General features: G+C 57.4%; 1 protein-coding gene across 1 annotated transcript in view; it reads right to left on the bottom strand.

Moving 5' to 3' along the window:
* Nucleotides 1-5,183: 5,183 nt before the first annotated feature.
* The window catches only part of PAQR5 (progestin and adipoQ receptor family member 5), an 81,022-nt gene continuing 66,337 nt past the window's right edge, over nt 5,184-19,868 (bottom strand). Inside the window, exons 5-8 of the mRNA XM_062204819.1 lie at nt 19,407-19,533; nt 13,363-13,459; nt 11,547-11,688; nt 5,184-6,390 (exon numbers count right to left, since the gene is read on the bottom strand). Coding sequence (XP_062060803.1) covers nt 6,149-6,390; nt 11,547-11,688; nt 13,363-13,459; nt 19,407-19,533 — 608 coding nt within the window. The 3' untranslated portion in view covers nt 5,184-6,148. The remainder of the gene's footprint in view (nt 6,391-11,546; nt 11,689-13,362; nt 13,460-19,406; nt 19,534-19,868) is intronic.

Genomic DNA, 19,868 nt, shown 5'->3' with positions numbered 1-19,868 from the left:
TTCAGAGCGGTCCAGCCCCAGCCGTTGAGGCCAATTGGGGCAGATGGAAGAACCAGCAGATGGAAGATCTATCTCCCTCTCTCTCCCCCGCCCTGCCCCCAACTCTGCCTTTCAAATAAAAAGAAATCTTTTAAAACACAGACACACGCACACACAAACTCACCCTCTTTGGTGGTATGGTTCTGGGTATGTGACGCTCAGCCACCTCTAACATCTGCCATTTTCCGCTCCTTGGTAGCTGCTGCACGTTCTCCGCTGCTAGCCCTGGCAGCCACTTTCCTGCGTTCCTTCCCTGTAGTGTAGCCTTCTCCAGAACTGTCTCTTCTTCACTCAACACAAAGCTTTGAGACTGCCCACTGCCTTGTGCGGCTCAGGAATCCATTCCCTCCTGTTGCTGAGTGGTTTCCCATTATTCTTTTATTTTATTTTATTTTATTTTTAAAAGCTTTTTTAAAGATTTATTTATTTATTTGAAAGTCAGAGATACACAGAGAGAGGAGAGGCAGAGAGAGAGAGAGAGAGAGTGAACCATCCACTGGTTCACTCCCCAATTGGCCACAATGGCTGTAGCTGTGCCAATCCGAAGCCAGGAGCCAGGGGTTTCTTCCTGGTCTCCCACATGGGTGCAGGGGCCCAAGGACTTGGGCCATCTTCTACTGCTTTCCCAGGCCACAGCAGAGAGCTGGATAGGAAGTGGAGTGGCCGGGTCTCGAACCGGTGCCCATGTGGGTTGCCGGTGCTTCAGGCCAGGGCGTTAACCCATTGCGCCACAGCTCCGGCCCCTCCCATTATTCAAATACAGAAAAGTGTATCCATCCACTTATGAATGCAACTGATATAATGACTGGCTTAAAAGTGTTTGGGGTGGACTTGTTTCTATCCCATCTAGGATGGGATTATGAGTCTTGTGGAAAGTGCAAGTTTAAGTCTGCCCAACTGAGCTCGGAGAACCTTAGGGGAATCACTTAAGAGGAACTAGCACTACGCAGCTTTGAAATCATTTATTCATGCAAACACTCCGCTGTGGAAACCTAATAAACGCCAATGAAGAGAAGCGGCCGAAGCCCAACGTCAGCGGAAAGGGAGTAAAATGGAGCTCAGACTTCCCGGGGAGCTGGGTCCTCGCAGCCTCCCCGGGTCCTTCCCTGGCCCAGCAGTCACCTGGTGGCCTTGGAAGCTTCCTTCACAACCCCGGGCCACGTGGCTCCCTGTACACAGGTCATTTATACAACGAGTGGTGAGATGTTCATGTTTTCAATACTCAAAAAGCGAATTAGTGAGAAGTAGCCAGGTCAGATGGAGGCACTGCAAAATTCACACACAAAGAAACGCACCACCCAGACCGTATTTCAAATGAGCACATGCAGAAAAGGAGAAGTAATTAATCCAAGGGACTGAGGCCATCTGCCTTCAGGCTCAAGACAAAGCTCCTGAAACACATGGAAGGCTCCTTGTCCCACCCTGACACGAACGAATCATTCCGAATCAGCATTTGGCACTTGCTAGGACTGAGCAAACCCGCGCCATATTGTGGCTGATGGAGCTGGGTTCTCACTGTTGGAGTTGGAGCTGGAGCTGGAGTTACAGATATCAAAGAGAGAAGGCATGAAAAGTGTCAGGGAATTCTTTGAGCTATTTTGCAACATTTTTCTTTCTGAAATTATGCTTTAAGAAAAAAGATTGGATTGTATCAGTGCTTCTTGGATTCCCTTTTATTAAAAATAATCTGAGACTTTTTCTCAATATTCACAATCCCAGGGGTGGGAGTTTGGTGCAGTGGTTAAGTTGTGCTTGGACTGCCTGCATCTCATATTGGAATCCCCGGGTTTGAGTCCCAGCTCCATGTCTCATCCCAAGAGGAGCTCCCTGACAAGGGGTTCCCTGGCAGGCAGCAGGCAATGGCTCACACACCTCAGTCCTTTCCACCTACATAGGGGACCTAACATGAGTCCCAGGCTCCTGGCTCCAAACTGACCCAGCATTGGCTGTTGCATACAGATGGTAGATTCTCTCTCTCTCTCTCCTTCCTCTTGCTCTCAAATAAAAATGAATAAATAAATGTTTAAAAGAATTAGAAACCCCAAGATCCCCTCCTCTCCTCCTGTATCCCAAATATGTCAGTGTGTGTGGGCCTGAGATTGTGCATTTTATGTCATTGGAAAAATTTTAGAAAGGCTGGATTAAGTGACCGTGGACGTCCTTTGGCTCTAAGCTCTGGAACAGGCAAAAGTTAAGCCGGTTCTGCTTTTTCTGTATTCAGGAGATGGAGAGATACAGACGGATCATGGGAGTGCCGACTTGCATTGTCGGAGGCTCATTCCACACAGATACCCACAGGACAGAGGAAAGTCCTTTAGGCAATCGTCTAGAAAGAAAGTTCCGGAAAATTGCTTAATTCTTCGAAAGTCCTGTTATCCAGAGATCTTCTGGAGTTAAACATCTCAGGAATGAGCGCCTGATTTCCACCCTTCCAACAGGACAGAAACCTGCTGGCCTGGGGCCTTTGTCCCCACTGCTGTCTCTACCTGACATGCCCTTCCCCGCACGCGGGCAAAGCCGATTGCTTTCTGTGCCTCAAGCGCCAGGTTTTCTGGGTGACCATCACCTTCATCTGCCCACCCGTCCTTCCCTGTTCCTTCACCAGGCTCCTTTCCTTCTGTGCTCAGTATTGTCTGGATGTATCTGGATTTGTGTGCCTGCTCAGCCACAGCCCTGGCTGCACGCCAGGGTGGACGTCATGGGTTTCAGTCCCTTCTGGACCCCCCAGTCCTGGGGCAGAGCCTGTTCCATCCCCGCACTCACTAGCCACCGAGTGACTGACCCGGGTATACGTGTCCAGGGACCTGTTTCCTAACGAAGAATGAACACGTTTGCAGGGTGGCAGGTAAAACACGGCCAAACCAAGCAGGAAACAGGACAGCGTCGAGATGAGAAATAAGTTCTCTCTGTGTCTCCCACAGTTCAAGAAAAGCAGCCGTTGCTGAAGTTGGAAGAACATCTCTGAGATTGCAAATGGGTCTTTGCCACAATGGACTGTGGCCGAGAAAGTCAGGGGCTGGCATGCAACTGACAGGTTCCAAAGTGACCTTAGCATCAAGAGATGCTCCCTGGAAAAGGGGCGGCTTTGGGGACACAGTGGGTCCGCGTGAAGGGTTTCTGGAACACGATCTGACAGCACCGTGGCACAGCACACCGCCTCCCCAAGCCCTAGCACGCGGCAGGGTTTCGTGGGAAAATACTTTGAGCAAGCAGCCAAAAAAGGCCTCCAGTTCCCCTGAGCATCGCCCCGCCCCGCCCCGTCCCGCGCACCCCAACCCCCACAACTACAAACTCCAGTCTTCGGGAAAAAGATGAAGAGCTCTTCTCTCAAACCTGAGCCCCGGAAAGTGAACCGCTCTCAGGAGGCAAGCGAGGAGACCGTTCGCCATCCGGTCTCCTTCAGCCACTTTCTGGACTCTGCAGCTAGGGGCGCGCCTTCGCCCAGGTAGAGCCAGAGGGTGTCCATGGGGAGGGGGCGCTGTCTCCCAGAGGAGCGGGAGGGGGCGCCTTCCCCGCACTGAGCCAGTGCCTCGGTGAGCAATGCCACGGATGGGAGCACACCACACCCCCTGGGCGTACTGAGACTTTTTTTTTTTTTTTTTTTTACTTTATTTTAACTTGAGACCCCACAGCATTAACAGAGCTCTACCCAATGAAGTCTTCACCTTGACCCCTTGCCCACCTTTTTGACGCTGGTCTGGATTGAGCAACGTGAAGCCCACGTCCGACACGCGCCGTGGATCACGGAGTGCTTAGATATTAATCCATTGGAACTCATTCTCACTTTACATTAGAACTTCTCGATCCCTGTATCACATGTGTGGTAGAATGTTAACTGGTAACAGTGTCCCAGAGTAGGCGATAGGACAAAAGTTGCCCAAAGTCATACAAATACCGTAAAACACTTGATCCGATTTCATTGATTTAACATTTTGACGTTACACGGGACGAAAAACAACACAAAGATTAGATATCTAAAATCCTTCATGTGGATCACCATTATTTTTTTTTAACTTTTCACCATTATCTTTTAACTCAACATAGAACATGATTTTGTTATCTATAAATAAAGAGAATTTACAACACTATTTATCTTTGGTATTAGCAGACAAGGCACTTAAACTTTCTCTCGTTTTTTTCCACCATAAAATTAGTTATACGGAGACGAACTCGAAGCCCGCAGATCCTGCCAGGGTACAGTTCCACTTGGAATAGCAGATCACCGTCACAGGAACAAATTTCGTCATGCAGCCCGCAATTAATGTACCAAAAATTTACCAGCCCATATAATTTTATCTGCCTGCCTTCCCCAGAGGAGGTAAACAGATAATAAAACTGATGAAATCATATTTCTTGATCACTCTCATCCAATATACATGGTTACTGTCCTCCAAGCAATTTGCACAGCCATCAGAGTGTCAGGACCGGCTCCTGGTGGAGGCGGTATCGGAAGACGGGCGTGTGTGTGCGTGTGCGTGTGTGTGTGTGCGTGTGCGTGTGTGTGCTGGGGATGCCTGAGTCAGCAATGACCAAGAGCAGAGCAGGGGGTGATGCACTTCCGTGACGATGCATCTCACACCGGCGTTTCTGCAAACATCGCGAAATACTGCACATCAACGAGCAATGCCACGGACGAGAAAACTCAACGTTTCATCCTTGCTGTCCGCCAGAATAACAAACCTGAAAGAGCCCCCCACGACCACCCATCTCTCTGGGAATGCACACTGCCGTGGGAATACACGCATCACGCGTGCATCCAAGGATGGCAAGCAGAGGACACGACAGGCAACACGAGGAGCTGTTTCAGAAACCACAGCCCTTAGCGGCCAGGACCAGTTAGGAGCGTGGCGTCCATTTAAGGCTGAGCATCAACTGCTTGGCCAGATGCCCTTGCGGAAGTATCCCATGCGTGTGGCAGCCCTGGCGCTTGTGCCTGCTGTCTTTTGTGGGGTTCTTGTCTTCAGGCACACGGGCACAAGACACCCCCTTCTTCCACGACCTCCTGGCATGGTTTACTTACTTATCTATTTTTGGTGCAAGTTTGACACCAGTGACTGAATCCTGAGCAACAACTATCACAGTACTACGGCCCAGGACAGAAAACCCGGACCGGAAGGTGGAGGCCATGCCCTGAGGTGGGGGGGGGGGGGGCTAGGGGATCGCTGAAATCGACAGCAAGGGAAGCAACGCTGACAGGGACAGGCCCAGTGCTGCTGGAGTGCGTGACCTGCATGTCTTCAAGCTTGGCCCTTGCGCCCCTCGCACTGGAATCGTCTGAGGGGTCTGCTCCACGGCCTGTCTCCTCTACGGAGCCCACCCCTCACTGGCCAAGCAGGGCCACGTGGGGCGGACTCAGCCAGCTCTCACGTCCAGCACGGTTTACCTGCACTGCACAGTCTGGGCAGATCAACCCAGCAACGAAAACAGCAAAACAGAACACCTGCCACCCAGCAGCAGGCTGTGGGCATTTAAAAAGCCACAAACAAACACACACCGTACAAACCCCAAACCCGTATGGACAGGGGAACCTGCCCTTGGAGGTGAGAATGGCCTTGTGGGAAGAGAGGCCCTTCCTTCTGTACACCCTCCCCCAGGCTGGCAAGGGAAGAGAATTCCTCCCCCAGAGCGGGCCTCCTCCTGCTGGAGGGTCCTCCACGCCCTGGGGTTCCCATGGACCCAGCTTCTCCTCACGTCTTCCCAGAGGCCTTTCTCCCCTCCCAGAGGAGTTGCCAGGCCTGGTGGGGGCTCCTGGGACTGTGCTTCATGAGATCCGGCACCTGGAGCAGACTATTTTTGAAGAATGATGCAAAGCTACAAGGCACATTGCTTCTTCCTCCAACTGCGCCAACAGACTTGAAAACCCCACCCTCGACAGATTCTGAACTGAAGGAGACAGCACCCACTGGCCTTCACCCAACCTGCTTGACCCGTGGTCCCCGTTCAAATCACACATAGAGCAGCAGTACAAATCGAGAGGAGCTTCCCCAGTGCAATACTTTGTTGCCGTGCGCCCGTCGGTATGAGGACTATGGGCCACCGGCGGCCAGCACCGTGGGCAGGGTGTTGTGGCCGAGCGGTGACAGCAGGCCGGAAGCGCTTGGGGCCGGAATCATGTTTCTTTTTTATGTATTTCTGGCTCAGGAATCCGATACAGAGCAGCTGAGAAATAAATTATGTTGCTGAGGCTGAAGATGACGCAGAGAAGCACGGCTCCGGCTATCTGGGGGAAAGACAAGGGCCTGGCGGCGGCCAGCAGCCACTCCTTCCGCAACGTCTTGTCCAGGAGTATGGCTTCCATCTGCATGTGCGTGGCCAGGATCACACACACGTGGAACAGCTGGTGGCTGTGACCTGCAGCGGACACACACAGGGCCAGTGAGATCAGCGAGGGAGAGAGACAGGGCTATTGATACAGGTGATGGCGCACGCGCCAAGAACACGAACTGTCCATGAAGACAGAGGGTAGATTAACAGTTGCATCAAGGGATCAGCGCTGTGGCATAGCAGGTAAAGCCACCGCCTGCAGTGCCGGCATTCCGTATGGGCACCGGTTCCAGAGCCAGCTGCTCCACTTCTGATCCAGCTCTCTGCTATGGCCTGGGAAAGCAGTAGAAGATGGCCCAAGTGCTTGGGCTCCTGCACTCCCATGGGAGACCTGGAAGAAGCTCCTGGCTCCTGGCTTCAGATCAGCGAAGCTCCAGCCATTGTGGCCAATTGGGGAGTGAACCAGTGGATGGAAGACCTCTCTCTCTGGCTCTCCTTATCTCTGGGTAACTCTGACTTTCAAGTAAATAAATAAATCTTTAAAAAAAAGTTGTCTCAAGCAAGGGGACATGCAGGAGCTTCCTGGGGAGAGGGAAATGTCCCAGAACTGATTGATGGTGCTGGTCACCCTACTTGGTAACCTTATTAAAAAAAAAGTCTCCATCTCCATTTTCAAAAAAAGGAACCTTTTCTTTTCTCTCTCTTTTTTTTTTTTTTTTGAAAGGCAGAGTGGACAGTGAGAGAGAGAGACAGAGAGAAAGGTTTTCCTTTGCCGTTGGTTCACCCTCCAATGGCCGCCGTGGCCGGCGCGCTGCCCTTATCCGAAGGCAGGAACCAGGTGCTTCTCCTGGTCTCCCATGCGGGTGCAGGGCCCAAGCACTCGGGCCATCCTCCACTGCACTCCCGGGCCACAGCAGAGAGCTGGCCTGGAAGAGGGGCAACTGGGACAGATTCCGGTGCCCCGACCGGGACTAGAACCCGGTGTGCCGGCGCCGCAAGGCAGAGGATTAGCATAGTGAACTGCGGCGCCGGCGAATTTTTTCTTAAAAAAAAAAAAAAAAGAAGGCTTGGCCGGTGCCGGGGCTCACTAGGCTAATCCTCTACCTGCAGCGCCAGCACCCCGGGTTCTAGTCCCAGTTGGAGCTCCGGGTTCTGTCCCTGTTGCTCCTCTTCCAGTACAGCTTTCTGCTGTGGCCCGGAAAGGCAGTGGAGGATGGCCCAAGTGCTTGGACCCTGCACCTGCATGGGAGACCAGGAAGAAGCACCTGGCTCCTGGCTTCAGATTGGTGCAGTGAGCCAGCTGTAGCGGCCATTTTGGGGGGTGAACCAACAGAAGGAAGACCTTAAAAAAAAAAAAAAGGGCTACTAGAGCAAACCAAATTCACTTTTTAAAAAGAGTTATTTACTTATTTGAAAGGCTGAGTCACAGGAGGCAGAGGTCTTCTATCCACTGGTTCACTCCCCCAGATGGTCACAATGGTCGGAGCTGTGCCAATCCAAAGTGAGGAGCCAGGAGCTTCCTCTGGGTCCCCCACAGGGTGCAGGGGCCCAAGCGCTTGGGCCATCCTCTAATGTTCTCCCAGGCCATAGCTGAGAGCTGGATTGGAAGTAGAGCAGCCAGGACTAGAACTGGCACCCATATGGGATGCCGACACTGCAGTCAGCGGCTTTACCTACTACGCCACAGCAACGGCCCCCAAATTCACTTCTAAAATAACTCATCCAGGGGCAGCACTGTGGCGTAGTAGGTTCGTCCTCCGCCTGTGGCACCAGCATCCTGTATGGGCACCAGTTTGAGTCCTGGCTGCTCCACTTCCAATCCAGCTCTCCGCTATGGCCTGAGAAAGCAGTGGAAGATGGTCCAAGCGCATGAGCCCCTGCACCCATGTGGGAGACCCAGAAGAAGCTCCTGGTCCTGGCTTCATATCAGTCCGGCTCTGGCCATTGTGTCCGTCTGGGGAGTGAACCAGCAGATTATATGTCCTTTCTCTCTGTCTCTGGTTCTCCCTCTCGAATATATAATTTTTTAAAAAAGAAATCCTACTATCGGGCTGGCGCTATGGTGCAGTGGGTTAACATCCTGGCCTGAAGCACCTAATCCCATATAGGCGCCAGTTCAAGACCTGGCTGCTCCACTTCCCACCCAGCTCTCTGCTGTGGCCTGGGAAAGCCGTAGAAGATGGCCCAAGTCCTTGGGACTCTGCACCCACATGGGAGACCTGGAAGAAGCTCCTGGCTCCTGGCTTTGGATTGGTGCAGCTCCGGCAATTGCAGCCATCTGGGGAGTGTAACCGGCGGATGGAAGACCTCTCTCTCTCTGTCTCTACCTCTCTCTGTAACTCTGTCTTTCAAATAAATAAAATAAATCTTTTTTTTTTTAAAGAAATCCTGTTATTGATTTATTGATCTTGGAGTCCTGTGGTTGCCGTGGCAGGGCCCAGCACACAGCCGGATGCTCCCCAGTCCTGCAGGAAGGAGACTGGCACGCAGACCTGCAGGCGCACGAGGAACAAGGTTGCGTGAAGGCAGAGGGAAAGGCGGTCATCTCCCATCCGGGGAGCGCAAACCTGGAGGACCCTGACCCTAGGCTCCCGGCCCCCAGGACTCTGGAGGATGCCGACCCTGTGGACACCCTGACCCCAGGCCCCTGGCCAAGGAGTGCAAACCTAGAGGACGCCGACCCTGCAGACACCCTGACCCCAGGCTCCCGGCCCCCAGGACTCTGGAGGATGCTGACCCTGTGGACACCCTGACCCCAGGCCCCGGGCCCCCAGGACTCTGGAGGATGCCGACCCTGCAGACACCCTGACCCCAGGCCCCCGGCCAAGGAGTGCAAACCTGGAGGACGCTGACCCTGCAGACACCCTGACCCCAGGCCCCCGACCCCCAGGACTCTGGAGGATGCCGACCCTGTGGACACCCTGACCCCAGAACCCCGGCCAAGGAGTGCAAACCTGGAGGACGCCGACCCTGTGGACACCCTGACCCCAGGCCCCCGGCCCCCAGGACTCTGGAGGACACCGACCCTGTGGACACCCTGACCCCAGGCTCCCGGCCCCCAGGACTCTGGAGGATGCCGACCCTGTGGACACCCTGACCCCAGGCCCCGGGCCCCCAGGACTCTGGAGGATGCTGACCCTGTGGACACCCTGACCCCAGGCTCCCGGCCAAGGAGTGCAAACCTGGAGGACGCCGACCCTGTGGACACCCTGACCCCAGGCTCCCGGCCCCCAGGACTCTGGAGGATGCCGACCCTGCAGACACCCTGACCCCAGGCCCCCGGCCAAGGAGTGCAAACCTGGAGGACGCCAACCTGCAGACACCCTGACCCCAGGCCCCCGACCCCCAGGACTCTGGAGGACACCGACCCTGCAGACACCCTGACCCCAGAACCCCGGCCAAGGAGTGCAAACCTGGAGGACGCCGACCCTGCAGACACCCTGACCCCAGGCTCCCGGCCCCCAGGACTGCATGCAGTGTTTGTGTCGTTCCAGCCACCCAGCCTGGGGCGCCGAGTCATGGCAGCCCCAGCAGACTCACAGGACGACATGAGACTTAAAGAAGGAGTCTCCGCCCAGCAGAAGTAAGAGTCGGGGTTGTGCCCGGGACCTCCCTGGCGGGACCAGCCCTGTCTCCATCCCAGTGGGAGATAGCACAGAAAGCCACGTCGGCAGTGGCCATGCGTGCACCGCACCTGCAGCAGGTAAGCGGTGCCAACAGCCGCCCACCGGGGACGGGCGGAGCTTCCTGCTGGAGTGTCCCACGGGCCTGCGAGTTGGTGCTGGGAGGGGATACCCACTCCAGCAGCCTCAGTTATCCAAGGACCGGAAACGTCTCCAAAGGTCTCGTAGTGATCTCCCGGGGGTGTTTTTCTTCTCTATCCCTAGACCCAAGGACAGGGTGGTGGTGAGTAGCTAAAATGCTACTAAGAAGGCTGCATGCTGGAGAAGTCAGGCCCAGGGCTGGGAGACTTCCTGTCCAGCCAGGCGGGGGCCAGGGGTGGGCCCCGTCCTCGCTGCTCCCCCAGCGTTTTGCTGGCTGTCAGCTCTTCCGGCAGGACAACAGAAGAAAAGGTGGTGAAAGGCTGATCAGATCAAACAAAGCAACTCTGGCCACGTCCCTGGGTAGGAAGAGGTGGGCAACCAGGGGGAACGTGACAGAGGCTGTGACAGGCCCTCTGAGTCCCACAGCGCACCTCTAAGGAGCTCTCACCTTGGGATTCGCCAATGCGGGGAGCCGCAGTGACCCAAGGCTGCATCCCACTGTGCATCCCACCAGCCCCGCCCCCTCCCCAGACAGGGAAACAACTCCCCCAAGTAGGTGTCAGCCCCCTGATGGTGACACCATCACCCTCGGCTGCACCCTGTGTCACACCTTGGCTACTCAGGTTCCCAGGAGAATCCCAAGGTCTCTGTCCCCAACCCCTAGAGCTCCTGGATCAAGGGGGTCTGCACGTTCTCAGATGACGCTGACACTGCTGGCCAGGGGTACACCTGAGAGCCACTGCTGGCCCAGGACTCCTGGCCCCACACACCCACACACCACGCACAAGACACATGCTCTCCCTGCTCTTCGCTGCCCCCTGGTGTCTGCTACCCTCTTTCCTGTTCCCTTCCAGGGCTGCCCCCAATGCTCATTTAACAATGGCATCCCAAGGGGCCGGCACTGTGGCATGGCAGGTAAAGCTGCCACCTGCAGTGCCGGCATCCCATATGGACAACCGATTTGAGTCCTGGCTGCTCCACTTCTGATCCAGCTCTCTGCTATAGCCTGGGAAAACAGTGGAAGATGGCCCAAGTCCTAGGGCCCCTGCACTCGCCTAGGAGACCCAGAAGAAGCTCCTGGTTCCTGGCTTCAGATTGGCTCAGCTCTGGCTGTTTGGACCATTGGGGAGTGAACCATCAGATGGAAGACCCCCACCCCGTGCCTCTGCCTCTCTGTAACTCTGCCTTTCAAATAAATAAATAAATATTTTAAAAACACAATGGCACCCCATGTTCTAGATACCAATGGGACTCCCCAGCCTGCAGCCCATCAGAATGCATTAGACCTGCTTCTCTTCACCCCTCGCCTCCTGCCTGGCCCTGTGCTGGGCTGCACACAGGGCCTCTGTCGCCTTGCCGTGTCACTCACCGTGGCTGGCACCTGGACAGCTTCCTGCCCCTCCCCCAGCCCACCGTTGCAGCTGCAGCCCAGGACGGACCCCACCCCACCCCCTGCACCCCGAGGCCATCGCCGCTCACCGATGTAGTCAAAGCGGCCCGGGGCCAGGCGCTCGGGCAGGTGTGCCGAGTACAGGAAAGAGGCCAGGAGCGTCATGATCATGTGCTTCTGGTGGTACAGGGTGGCTTCGTTCTGGCCGCTCTCCCCTGGGAACAGGAAGAGCTGCAGGGAGGCAGAGAAAGTGCGGGTCACCAGAGGGGGACAGGTGCAGGTGGTCCTTCTCCCTCACCCACCTGCAACTGAGACTGGGGAGGGGGCCCTGACACCCACACATCTCAGCGTGCACCTCCCCGGGGTCAGGGCCGGAAGGGGCAATGCTCTGAGGGTGACCCAGTGAGACCACGGACAGCTGCGGCTTAACCCCCAAAGGCTCCTGGGAGTCTTCGGGGTTATTTAGTTACAGGAGAGAAATAGAGGGAAAGAGGAAGAAAGGAATGGAAACTCAAACAAGAGAAGAGGAAGGGGAAAGGAAAATGCTCGCGGATAAATCGCCACTCCTTTTTTGGGGTAAAATGTGCACGCAGCAGCAGGTTCACACTTGAAACCGCTTGGAACCGGGGTATCCACTGCATGGCCGCGCCTAACTGCAGCCGCAGCACAGTTTTGTGGGGTCCTCACCTAGCGAGAGCAATGGTTCCCACCGACAGAGGGCGCCAGGCCACGCCTGCTCCGCTCATCTCGCACCTGAGTAGGGTCAGGCACACGCTACTGCCCCCAGTGGCAGATCGGAAAAGTGAGTTGTGAGCCAGGTGGTGAGGCCAGGGTGGGATCCAGGCAGCCCTGGCGGAGAGCGACACGCCCTCCCCCACCGCAGCCCAGCACACGGCGCTGGTAAGGATGCAGCTCCGCGCTGTGCGAGTTGGTGGTGCGTGGGACTGGCTTGCTCCGTCTGCTCTGGCTTCCTGTGTGCGGTGTGCGCCCTCGAGGAAGGGGTGAGGGGAATGGGCTACACTGGCATCTCTGGGTTGCCCCCAGACCCACACCGCTGGAGCCCAGAGCCCTCGCCGACTGCTCGGGCTGCCAGATGCAGCTCTGCCTACCAGCTTTGCTCCTGGCCCTGCTGTCTGCGTCTCATGGCCCGCGGTCAAGGGAAGGGACTCCGGTCACCAGGTGCTGGGCAGTGCTGAGACCGTGGTTTTGCTTAATCCTCATTACCTCCTACGAAGGAGGGGAGGCTGGCCTCATTTACAGATAAAGGGGAGAGCAGCTCAGAGAGGTGATGCGCACTGCCCAGGGCCACACAGCTGGTGTGTGGGCAGAGGCACCAGAACTTGAACTTGGGCCCAAGTGCACGGATGCTCCCCTTCTTGTCCTTCCTGCTGTCCCTCCAACACCCTGTTCCTCTGTGCGTTCCGTTCAACTCCCATCTACCCTGCGAGACCCTCATTCATACCCTCTGCTCCAGTACTAACACCTGGGATGATGCCAACAATGAATACATCATTAGACTCTCGCCACCAGCCGCACTGCACAAGTTACCTCCTGGAATCCTGCCCACAGCCTGATCAGAGATGTTGTCCTGTTGCCCACTGTACAGATGAGGGAAATCAAGGCACAGAGAACTTGCCCTGCCCGAAGACTGGCAGCGAGAGTTAGGTTTGCCTCCAGAGCCCGCTCTCCTGCTCACTCTGCAGAACCCCTCGCTGCCGGCCCCGCCCTGCTCACTGCAGCTGCTCCCGAGCCTCCAGTCACACTGCCTGCCTGGGCCTCTGTGAGAGCCGTCCCCTGAGCGCACCCCAGTGCTATGAAGGCAGCACCTGGGCCTGGACTTCCATGTGTCCCTGGGGTGCCCAGTGCCATGCTCCGAGCACAGGCACCATCAGGCAGGGCCCTTACCCTGTAGAAGATGGGCAGGGAGTCCCAGGTGTAGGGGTATGCAAAGGCGAGGATGCGAAGCAACTTGCAGAGTCCTGGCTTCTGGATCTCAAGAAACCTAAATCCCGGGCGGAAATGGAGAAGAAACGGGGCTGAGATGGGTTTCGGGAAACATACACAGACACACACACATACACACACACACACACGTGTGCTCACCAAAACCAGCCAGGGCCTGGCAATCAGCCTCTCTCTTCTCCCATCTGCAGGAAGGGAACAGGAGCTCTGAGCGAGACCTCCTGGGAGACCCTGTCCTGCCACGTAAGAGCAGTGGTGTCCAGGCCGAGCTCAGGAGAAGGCGCCAGGCAGAATCCTTCAATGGCCAAATTATTTAACTGCAGTGAGTGGTGGTTCTGTGCAGTGGGTGAGCCACTGCTTGGGATGCCAGCCCCCCATATCAGAACATTAGCTTGAGTCCTGGCTTCTCAGCCTCCAATCCAGCTCCCCGCGAATGCGCCTGGGAAGGCAGTGGATGATGGTCCAAGTGCTTGGGCCCCTGCACCCATGTGGGAGACCCAGACGGAGTTCCAGGCTCCTGGCTTCAGCCTGGCCCAGCCCTAGCTGTTGTGGCCATTTGTGTAGTGAACCAGTAGATGGAAGATCTCTCTCTCTCTCTCTCTCTCTGCATCTCTGTCCCTCTGCCTTGCAAATAAATTAATTAAAAAATGAAACCTTATGATTACCATCAGCACAGGGAGATGGGGGATGGGGAGCCATGGCACAGCCTCCCCCCACCCCCATGGAGGCCCCTGCACGAAGGCCAAGATGCCCCAGCCAGTCAGAGCCACACCATGCAGGGTTGTCGTGAGCGTGTGACCCAGGAGAGGCTGCTAGGCTGACCGTGTGCACACACAGGGACGCCGGCCTTCCCTCCTCGCTCACCACCACGCACAGCCCCCTCCAACCCAGAACAGAGCTGCACTTGAACCAGAGATGCGACCATCGCAGAGGCAGACCCTCCACACAGTCACGGCCGAGCTGGCTGGGGGATGGCACAGCACAGGCTGGGCACCGGGAGGACTTCCCGGGCCGGGAGTCTCTACCCAAAACCATGGCTCCGATCTGAGGTTCGGGTAGGCAGGCACTCACATGCCCTGCCGGGTGGGCTGCCGAGGCCAGGCACCCACTTATATCGCAGTGGACCGTGGAGGGCTGGGGCCTTGCAGCCCGAGGCCCCAGCGTGGGTGGCAGGCACGGCCAGGGCGCTGAGGCTCTCGGGGGCCATTGTGGCCCCATCTGCTGAAGCCCTCAATGCCCTGAACACTCTCAGCCTGTGCCATTGGTTGTGGCCCATGTCATGCTGTCTGGCGGGACGGGGTCCGTGTCCTGGCCCCTGCTCCCCACCTCTGCTCCTCTGTGCCAGCCCGCATCCTTCCCTTTGTCCCTCAAACACTCTCCACGGCTCTCTCCAAGCTCGGCCCATTCCCCCAGGCCAGTGTCGTCACCTGACCACTGAGCCAGCTGCTGCCTGGAACCCTCGGCCAGGGGGGTGGGGTAGGGGGCGGGAGGGGGCGGTTCCTGCAGAGACTCCCACTCCCCAGGAACCCTTCTCAGGGACAGGCAGGCGCTGGACCGGGTCAGGCCTGGACACAACCAGAATCTGCATTGCCAGGCAAGAGGGGGCCACCTGGGCCCTGAGACGCCCCCACGGCGTCCAGAGACAAGCTCCCACTTGGCTTCCGCATCTCTCCCGACCCTGCCTGTGAATCAGAGAAGGTGGAGAAGGCACAGCAGCCCAGGGAGGTGGAGGGAGAGAAGACGGGGACCGCAATGCATCCTCCCCCGAACAGCAGCCACGGCCTCAGATTGAACCCCAGGCCCCGGGAGACACGAGGCAGTGCGGTGCGTTGACTGTGAGTGATCCAGGCGCCCTGGGTTTGAATCCTGCCTCTGCCCTCGGATCCCAGCAGCAGCTACGCCTCCCGTAGGAGGAGTTGATGAAGAATGACGCTCGCAAGGGGCCCTGCACTGCGCCCAGCACAGACTCACCCTGACAAGATGCTGGATTCTAACACACTCATGTGCCTGCATTGTCTCCACGCGCTCCCCTCCCTGTCTCGCAGCTATGTTGCATCAGAAAACAGAGACAGGAGAGAGCAGACGGACTGGGCGACTGGCCCAAGGGCCGACGAGCGCTAAGGAGAGAGGAAAGCTAGGATTTGAACCCAAGGCTGTCTGGCTCCCTCGTTCCACGCCCCCTCCTTCCAGCCTGCTCCCCTGCAGGCTGAGCGATCCTCAGACCCTGGCCCAGGCTCTCTCTCTCCCTCGACCCCAAGAACCAGGGCGCCTGCCGTAACTGCCTTGTCAGCCTCCCCTGGCAGACCCTGCCCAACCACGTCAGGCCCTGTGCACTTCCGGCACCTGCCATTTCCGAGCCAAAAGAGGCTTGCTCTCGAAGTGCACTCCCTTGGCCACTTACAAGTGAAGAAATCTGGCCCAGGCTGGCGAGCGCCATCCCCCAAAGCATGGGTTTGCTGCGACTGGAGATAAACATTTCGCCCAGGGGCAAACAGACCAGCCTCTCCAGCTGCAAAGCCGAGTCTACAGGGGAAAAAGGAAAGAGAAAAAGCAGAACAGGAGAGAGACAGCAGCAGAGGAAAAAAGATAGGAGGGCCCGTGGCCACCGAGGTCCCTCCCACCACTAAGGTGCAATCCCACCTCGGGCCACAAGGTGTCGCCACATCCAGAGATTCCAGCAGCCGCCGGACACTCCCCGAGGTCTCCAAGGCTCAGCCTAACCCCAGGAGCCAAAGGCTGCTTTTCCTACCAGTCTCTCCTAAACCCTGCCGAAACCCTTGCAACAAGGCTGGAATTTGGAAGTAGCGCTGGCCACCAGTGGGCCTTGGGAGAAATCGCTGTCTTGCAGAGCTGTGCTGCGTGTGTGCGTGTGTGCATGTGTGTGTGTGTGTGTGGTCATGGCTGTCGTGCTATGGTGCGCACTGCCCTGTTTTAGAGAAGCACAGGAACGCCCGGCCGCAGCAGCACCTTGTCATCTGGCCGCGCCCCCTCCAACCTCTGAGAACCACCACTGACTGCGGCGCCTCCTGCCTCCACCCAGGGCTGACCTCCCAACTCCCTCCAGGCTGGCTCAGGCCCCCCTGAACTCAAGCCCAGGGCGCAGCTCACCGTCTCCCGGGGAGAGGGCTCGTCACCCACCCCCAGCACCGGCCACTGACCTCTCACTGAGCAGCTCTTTGCCGAAAGCCCCGGGCTGCATGTGCCAGAGGCCGCCCAGCAAACCTGGCACAACCCACGCTCCTGAGGGGCGTGAGGCCCCCTTAATGGGCTTCTGGGTGCCAGGCTTAGCGTGAGCAGGCCCAGCTCGGGCCCTCGGCCACCCCCAGGCACATGGGGTGGGCACGCATGCTCTCGAGCCCCTCTCGGAGGCTCTGGAACACACGCATTTGAAGTGAATTCCACCAGGGACGACACAAGTATTGCGTGTGCAGACTGACCCTCCTGGTCTGTCCCGGGATGCCACACACGCCACTGAACCCGCGGTTTTCTGGTGAGTCTGTGAATAACCCGGGTTCCTGTCTCCTGTGTGGTTGCAGGTGTGGGGCTGGGGCGGGGCCAGAGGAGCCCTGAGCTCCGCCTCCCAGAGGTCCTTGTTGAAGGCGTGGACCGTGGCACCCACAAGGGGCAACGCCTGGCCTGAGGCCACACAGCCAGCCCTCAGGGGAACAGGGCTGGGATCCAGGCCCTGTCCTCTACCTTAAATTCCCAACACCACAGCCACTGGGCCAGACAGGGCCAGCGCCGGCCACGGCCCAGGCGCAGGTGAGCCGCAGGCTCCCGCCCCGAGCCCACGCAGGCAGGTCCTGTGCCAGCACTGCACGGGTCCTTGTTGGTGGGCGGCCGCTGGCGTCGCGGCCACGTCTCCCCCTGGGGTCCCCTCGCCCGCCCGTCCCAGGGCACGTTCCCGAGCTCCTTGTCTCTGTCATCTGCGCAGCCCCTCAGCTCCCGACCTGGCGCGGAGTTTCTGACTTAGAGACCGTGAGGCCTCCTCTGTGTCCGGCTGTGCGCTCTGCCCCCGCCGGGCTGCTCCCAGCTTTAGGCCAGGGCTGCGGCTTCCTCCCTCCCCGGGGGATTTCCCAGGAATGAGACTCGGGCTGCCTTGGAAAGCGACCCCCACGCCTCCAACCCGACGCAGAAGAGAGACGAAGGAGGGCGAGCTGAGGAGGGTACTTCCAAACCTCTTGGGATTTGATTCTTGGGGGGCTGGAATTGTGCATCGCACGGAGCGCTGCAGCCTGTGACACCTGCATCCCATAGTCCGAGTCCCAGCTGCCCTGCTTCTGATCCAGCTCCCTGCTAACACGCCTGGGAAAGCAGCAAAGCTGGCTCAAGTGCTTAGACCCTTGCCACCCACGTGGGAGACCTGGATGGAGCTCCAGGCTCCTGCTTCAGCCTGGCCCAGCCCTAACCCCAGCCCTAGCTATTGCAGCTATCTGGGGAGTGAACCGGTAGAAGACAGACTTCTCTCTCTCTCTCTCTCTCTCTCTCTTTTTCAAAACATAAATAAATAAAATAAATCTTAAATAAGAATTCTTCTGTACTTTAGTTTTTTAAAAAATACTTATTTGAAAGCTAGAGCCACAGAGATGAAACACACACACACACACAAAGAAAGAGAGAGAGGTCTTCCATCCACTGGTTCACTTCCCAGATGGCCACAATGGCCAGGGCTGAGCCAGGCTGAAGCCAGGAGCCAGGAGCCTCATCCAAGTCTCCCATAGGGTGCAGAGCCCCAAGCACTTGGGCCATTTTCTGCTGCTTTTCCCAGACATTAGCAGGGAGCTGGATCGGAAGTGGGGCAGTCAGGACTTGAACCAGAGCCCTTATGGGATGATGATGTGGCTGGCACCCGACCTACCCACTACGCCACAACACCAGCCTCTCTTCTGTATTTTTAAGAAACTCACTTCGTCAAGTTCAGGAAACTCCTCGTGTCCTTGGGTCCTGCAAGACTTAACTGTCACCCAAAGGAAGCCAGAGACAGAATCACCGTGGAGAAGGGGCAGAGTCGCTCTCGCCGTCCCTGTGCGCTCCCAGGCTCCCGAGGGCAGCGATGCACACTGGCTGTGGGCAAAGCTGTTGGGGTGCGACCGCCCAGCCTCCCTCCATGCTCCTCCTGCCCTGCCACAGAGGCTCCCAGCCCTGGCAGTGCGGGCACCTTGCCATAGTCTAGACCGGACAGGTCTGGCACCTGACACGGCCACCGGGAGGCTCCCTGATGAATTCAGGGAACTGAGCTGGATAAGCAGTGTGGGCATCGACCCCTTGGCGATGTCTTTCACACTCATATCCAACGAGAGCTGGACGTGACTCGCCGGCCACGGGAGACAGGCGAGACATTTCTTTCACTCGTCACCTAGCCACACACCAGGCAGGCCCCAGGTGACTGTCAGTGGCAAACTGCGTTTTTTGGGGGGCTCCTCTGGGCCAGGCTCTCGGGAGGCATCCTGGGTCCATTACATCAGCCTCAGACGGCATTGGGTCCGTTTTACAGAGGAGCAAACAAAGTTCATGGAGCATCAGCTGTGTAATTTGTGGGGCCTCTTGGTTTAAAAAAAAAAAAAAAAACATCTAGGGCTGGTGCTGTGGTGCAGTGGGTTAAAGCCCTGGCCTGAAGCACCGGCATCCCATAAGGGCGCAGGTTCTAGTCCCGGCTGCTCCACTTCTGTTCCAGCTCTCTGCTGTGGCCTAGGAAAGCTGTAGAAGATGGCCCAAGTCCTTGGGCCCCTGCACCTGCGTGGGAGACCCGGAAAAAAGCTCCTGGCTCCTGGCTTCGGATCGGTGCAGCTTCGGCCGTTGCAGCCATCTGGGGAGTGAACCAGCGGATGGAAGACCTCTCTCTCTGTCTTTACCTCTCTCTGAAACTCTGTGTTGCAAATAAATAAAATAAATCTTAAAAAAAAAAAACCGTCTGGGCGTGAGCCCCGGTTCCCATGCCCTCCCCCGCTGCATGCGCCGCTCCCAGCTGAGCCCAGAGCTCCGGGTACCTGGAGTAGCAGGAGAGGCCGGTGCTAAGGACGCTGTTCAGCACAGCCATGGCCACAAAGTAATCGTGGAAGCCGGTGCGCACCAGCGCGTCGGGGAACGCATATGCAGAGTAGGCGATGGCAGAGCCTGGGGAGGGAAAACAGCCTCGGAACAAAGCCTGGCCTGCCGCTAGCACCCCACACCTCCGCCCGCCTCTGTGCCCTGGCCTTTCCCACGACCCGTGCCCAGGGTGTGCCCCTCCGCGCCCTCTGCCTGCCCAGAGCCTTTGCTGCAGCCCCCACCACCTCCCGCCTGCACAGATCCTGCCGAGGACACAGAGGCACAGAGAGGGCTAGCAGCTCACCCAGGGTCACACAGCTAGAACGCGGCAGAGCCCAGGGTGCAGCCCAGGCAGCCTGGCGACCGAGGCCCAGCTTTTAGCCACATGCTGTCCCCCCAGGTGGACAGTGCCAGTGTGCGCA

Source organism: Lepus europaeus, chromosome 11 (genome assembly GCF_033115175.1).
Source record: "Lepus europaeus isolate LE1 chromosome 11, mLepTim1.pri, whole genome shotgun sequence".
NCBI classification, from domain to species: domain Eukaryota; kingdom Metazoa; phylum Chordata; class Mammalia; order Lagomorpha; family Leporidae; genus Lepus; species Lepus europaeus.
This window is presented reverse-complemented; position numbering and strand designations above follow the sequence as displayed.